At 45.8% G+C, this 4,830-nt stretch overlaps 1 protein-coding gene and 1 long non-coding RNA gene across 2 annotated transcripts in view; one reads left to right on the top strand and one right to left on the bottom strand.

The window, feature by feature from the left end:
• Ttc36 (tetratricopeptide repeat domain 36) overlaps positions 1–4,830 on the bottom strand; it is a 10,457-nt gene that overhangs the window by 249 nt on the left and 5,378 nt on the right. Inside the window, exons 3-5 of the mRNA XM_033763948.1 lie at positions 4,487–4,563; positions 3,921–4,130; positions 612–881 (exon numbers count right to left, since the gene is read on the bottom strand). Of these exons, the coding sequence (XP_033619839.1) occupies positions 612–881; positions 3,921–4,130; positions 4,487–4,563 (557 nt within the window). The remainder of the gene's footprint in view (positions 1–611; positions 882–3,920; positions 4,131–4,486; positions 4,564–4,830) is intronic.
• LOC104865686 lies at positions 95–2,991 on the top strand. The gene is made up of 2 exons (XR_781242.2): positions 95–195; positions 2,256–2,991. It is a non-coding gene; the product is annotated as an uncharacterized LOC104865686 (long non-coding RNA).

Here is a 4,830-nt window from a genome sequence, read left to right as displayed (position 1 = left end):
GCGCCTGCGGACGGACACGCGCGGGGTCAGCAGCGCTCCCCAGCCCCTGCCCAAGCACTCGCAACCCGGCGGCGCGGCTACGGTCGAACGGCTGTCCTAAAACAAAGGTTCATTAGGACTCGTCCCTGCTGACAACTTTCACGAAGACCCTCCTTTTCGAGCCCGTCCAGTCCTCTTGAGTCCTGCTTCAGTTAAGTAAGTCATTTCCTCCTTCCAGCCCGCCCCCTTTCTGTAAAAACATCACCCCTGCTCCCCCCAGTACACAAACATCCCTTGCATCAAGCCCTCTGCTGAACAGGCTCTTACGTCTTCCCTTTGACTCAGTCTCTGTCTCGGTACATTCTTTGACCGCCAGGTTACCAGCCACGTTCCCAGAATGCCGTTTCGCCCGGCATGTGGTGTCCCTAAAGGGAGCTGCTCTTTCTCTAGTGGACCAGTCCTTGGCACGGCAGTAACTCATGGTCTGTGGCTGGGGTTTCCTCCCAGGCGAGATCCACAGGCTGCCGAGCTGATTCCTAGCTCGTAACTGCCCTTAGGGTACCCTCCCTGGAGATTTTCTGCTCCTTTTTTGGACAGCGATTATCCCCATTTGCAACTGCCAGCGCACTCACCCGCATAGTTAGAAGGCAGCAGATCAGAGAAGCTGTTCGCTGGGGAGACAGGACACAAGGCCACTTCGTTGGGCTTCTGGGGCGCCCTAAATCTAGATATGCTGCTGGTCGAATCCACACATACTGTAAGGACTCCCTACCTTCTTTTTCTTTTCTGGGGAGCTCTGCCACCACCCTCTCCCACCCGACTTTTTGATCTGAGAGAGGGACCGTCGACTCCTGGCGTTCCGTTAAGCGATTCTCCAGAGCCGTGTTTCCCGCTTGATCGCCCTATTCGTCATCCAGGGATTGATCACCCCTAAAGGTTTTTGGCCCCAGCGCCCTCTAGTGTCTAGTGTTAGATATTTCAATCCAGAGCAGGCCTGAGGTCTCTGGTGGATTTATGGGAGATCTTGGCCTCCTAGGGATCTCTCTTGGAACCAAAGACGTTGAGCCTAGAGAGGACCACTATGACTCTCCCACACTCTACTCCCTGCAATTCCTCCTGGAATGCAATCTCAAAAATTGGTCCATGTCGATCCTCTGTACCAAAAAAACCCAACCAAACAAAAAACTGGTCCATGAATGGATTAATGCACTAATGAGTGTATAGCTAAATGTGATTTGGGAGGTAAAGCCTGATACACGAGGTGGCCTAGATCTGTCTTCCTCCCTTGATCTTTTTGCTTCCTGTTGCCATCTCATGACCTCTTTTCTCCTCTACCATGCCCCTCAGCCATGCTGCCCTGCTGACTATGGTCTGGTGCTTATTTTCCCCTCCCCATTTGTAGGGATTGAATACAGATACCCTCTACCACAAAGCTACATCCCCAGCCCTTTAAAATTTTTAAACATTTTGAGACAGGGTCTTACTAAGTTACATAGTTGGTCCTTAGACTCTTAAGTCCCAAGCTAGCTTTGAACTTGCAGTCCCCTTGCTTCAGCCTCCCACGTATCTGAGATTACAGGCACATGCCACCCTGCTCAGCTTGGAAAGGTATTAATTTACCTCTGGTTTCTTCCTATGGACATTTGTTTGGATGTTGTATTAGAACATCTGTTTGCTTAATTTAGTATGAGAACTATGTTTCCATCTACTTCTATCTACATTGAAAGGTCTTAGATGGTCCTTAGATTGTGAGCACCTTGAAGGAAAGCCAGCTGTCCCTCTCACAATATGTATGAAAGTCTTGAAAGCAAATGATACCATATTCCAAGTCAGGGAAGAACTGCATTGATCTCTAGAACTTGAGCATGGGAATAAATCATATATTGTAATCAGCCAACTTCCAGAGTGAGGCTCAGAATTACCTAATTGTTGTCAGCAGTCCTTTGAGCAAATGCTTTTTCCACTCAAATCTCCCCCACCACTATGTAGTTCAGGCTGGCCTTGAACTCACTATGTAGTTCAGGCTGGCCTTGCACTTGCAGTGATCCTCCTGCCTCAGTCTCTCAAGTGCTGGATAACAGGTGTGCACCACCACATCCAGCTTCCCTCAGACTTTACAGATGAGAAAACTGAAGCTCAGAGCTTCATTCACATTCCCAGGTTCACAAAGCCAGTAAGTATTGCATCTGAATTCAAATCTAGATTCAACAAGCTCCCAAGCCTCCCTAAATTTATGGATGAAGGCCTCTAATGGAAGCCCTGTGTTTACATTCTAGATACTCATCTCTGAAGCAGACAATCATCCAGCTCAGAAGTCATTATGCTGTTGCTCCAGAAAGAGTCTTGAAGACAGATGCAGCCAGAAACTTAAAAATATGCCATCAAAGGCCCTTTTGAGTCTTATGAATATCTACTACAGGTCTTCTATTAGACTGTATTTTCAGAAAGTAGATCACAAACATTTTTGAGGAGATTTTAGCTTAATAAGACCATAGAAATGGAACGCACCATTATATTAGTTAAGGAAGGGAAACTGTTGTAACAAATAGAATAACAAATCCAAGGTAGTTCCAGGTAGAGTTCCAGGTGAAGGAAGATTCTGCTCTGTATATCATTTAGTGACCTAGACTACTGGGGATTCTAAGAACTCTAATAAGGGGCTTCCAGAGTTGCTCTGGGCATGGATATGTGTCCAGTGTAAGGGAAAGCAGCTACAGTACCAGACCTCTACACCAGTTCTAGACCTTCAGTGATTGATGTATGTGTCACCTTGGCCTCCACCACATACATCTACTGTCTACTCTACCACTCAGTAGAAAGTTATTCAAGTCCATCAAGTTCCTAACTCTTAACAAAACATCTACCCCGGGCTGGGGATGAGGCTCAGTTGGTGCTATGCATGCCTGGCAAGCACAAGGTCCTGAGTTTGATCCCCGATACTGCAAAACAAAAAAAAAACCACCCATCTACCCCATGCCAAGCCTGGCTTAGGTGCCACAAGAGATCACAAAATGAATGAAAGCTGTTTTGCACCAAGGCCCTGGAACTGGAATCTAGTAAGTAAATATGAATGTATGCTATGAGAATTTTTTTTCTCATCTCAGACTTTAAAGTCACATGTAGAAGATGCAGATGTTACTGCCTAAACATTATTCTATACATTTCCATCAGTGTCAGGAAAACACTTTCAATTGCTACTTTATTTAAACAGTGATTAGTGGGCTAAAGTTTTAGCTCACTGGCAATTTTGGAAACAATGCTTTTGAATGCTACAGATATGCCTGCCCCTTCAGTGACAGTCTTGGCAACCTACAGACTTCCATCTCCCACTGCACAGGCTTCTACACCTGATCTTCTCACCAGGCCCATCACCTTTGACGCAGAAGAGACGGAAGTACTCCCTCTGCTCATAGTTGCACTTGTTTGCATCCACGACTCTCGATCTCGCTCAGTGTGTCCCTGGGATCCATGGAATTAGTGGTTTTCATTCTCCAAGTGAAGTGAGGACCGAGGTTTTGCTTCTTTCTTTTCATACTTTGGCAGATATTTTGCAATGCCTTGTAAATCTTAAAGCTAATTTATTAAAAAGATTATTGGAGGGCTGGGGATTTAGCTCAGTGGTTCTGCCACCTGCCTTGTAAGCGCAAGGTCCTGGTACCAAAAAAGATTATTGGAGCCTTGACATTGAGGCAGGGACAATGATGAGTCATCCTAAAAAAAGGTTGAGAGGGAGAGTAAGCCATTGTATGTTGCAGTTCCTCCCTCCTGGGGCTTGGCAGTACAAAGTGCAACCACTGGGATTGCCTCTTGGCAAGTGGGTGCCAGCATGGGTGGTTGCACTGCTAATACTGTGGGTTGAAGCAACTGGACTTCTCTAATCAGGAATAGTGCTGCTAGTGTCTGAGTGCCACAGAAGCAAGGGCTTTGCTTCACTGTCCAACCAGTTCTGCGCTGTGACTACGGGACACAGTGGGCTTTTTTTTTCTTTTTTCTCTTTTACATTCAGGAATATCTGTTTTGTCAGAATTACTTCGGGTCCCAAATATGGAACTGGCTGCAACAATTTTCTTGCCCTTTACAGCTCTTCTTGCAAATTTCTCGAAGGGAAATTCATGTTCCTTGAGGTTACTGTCTGCAGTGTTCCTCTGATTCTTCAGATGAGAAACAGCTAAAGGAATAGCTGGCCCAGCATGGTCAGTAGGCAGTCTCTGAGTCCTGCTGCAAGACAAGCTTGTCTGCACTTGGTGGCCCAGGAGCCTGGTCAGTGACTTGCTAAAGCTGCTGCTGGGCCACACTTCAGCAAGTGAAAGGTGCTGCTTGAGTCTGGCTCAGAAGATACAAGTACCTGAGATTTCATTACATTTCCTCTCTGAAAGAGATTCATGAATTTCTTTTTCTGAGAATCCCATGACAAGTCTTCATATTTATTCTTTTCTGGTCTGAGGTGTTTAGCTCTGGTTCAATGAATGTTTCAAGTTTATTTCCCTCATACACTTCATTTATCTACATTTCCTTCATCATCTGATCTAGAGTGCGACACTTTTGTTGGGTTTCCCATAGGCATGGTTTCAGGAGCTTCACAGTCTGTGGATAGGTAGAAAGGGATTCTGTATTTCCCTGTGAACACTTTCTCTTGCTTCATATTTCTTCTGTTGAAGGGGTGCAACTCACTAACTAGATCATATCAAACCACTCCAAGACTCAACACCTGAACTTTCAGCCCCAGCATCCCTTGCCCAGGTGGATCTCTGGGGCTGCACGTGCAGGACTGCAACAATATGTGTCCAGGTTGTTGCCCACAGTAAATTCAGTGCTGAATCCAAAATCCTTTTTTTTTTTTTTTTTTTTTTT

Source organism: Fukomys damarensis, unplaced genomic scaffold (genome assembly GCF_012274545.1).
Source record: "Fukomys damarensis isolate Sample0158 unplaced genomic scaffold, DMR_v1.0_HiC HiC_scaffold_16, whole genome shotgun sequence".
In the NCBI taxonomy this organism is placed as follows: Eukaryota; Metazoa; Chordata; class Mammalia; order Rodentia; family Bathyergidae; genus Fukomys; species Fukomys damarensis.
The sequence above is the reverse complement of the archived record's forward strand: the minus strand, read 5'-3'. Positions and strand labels throughout refer to the sequence as shown.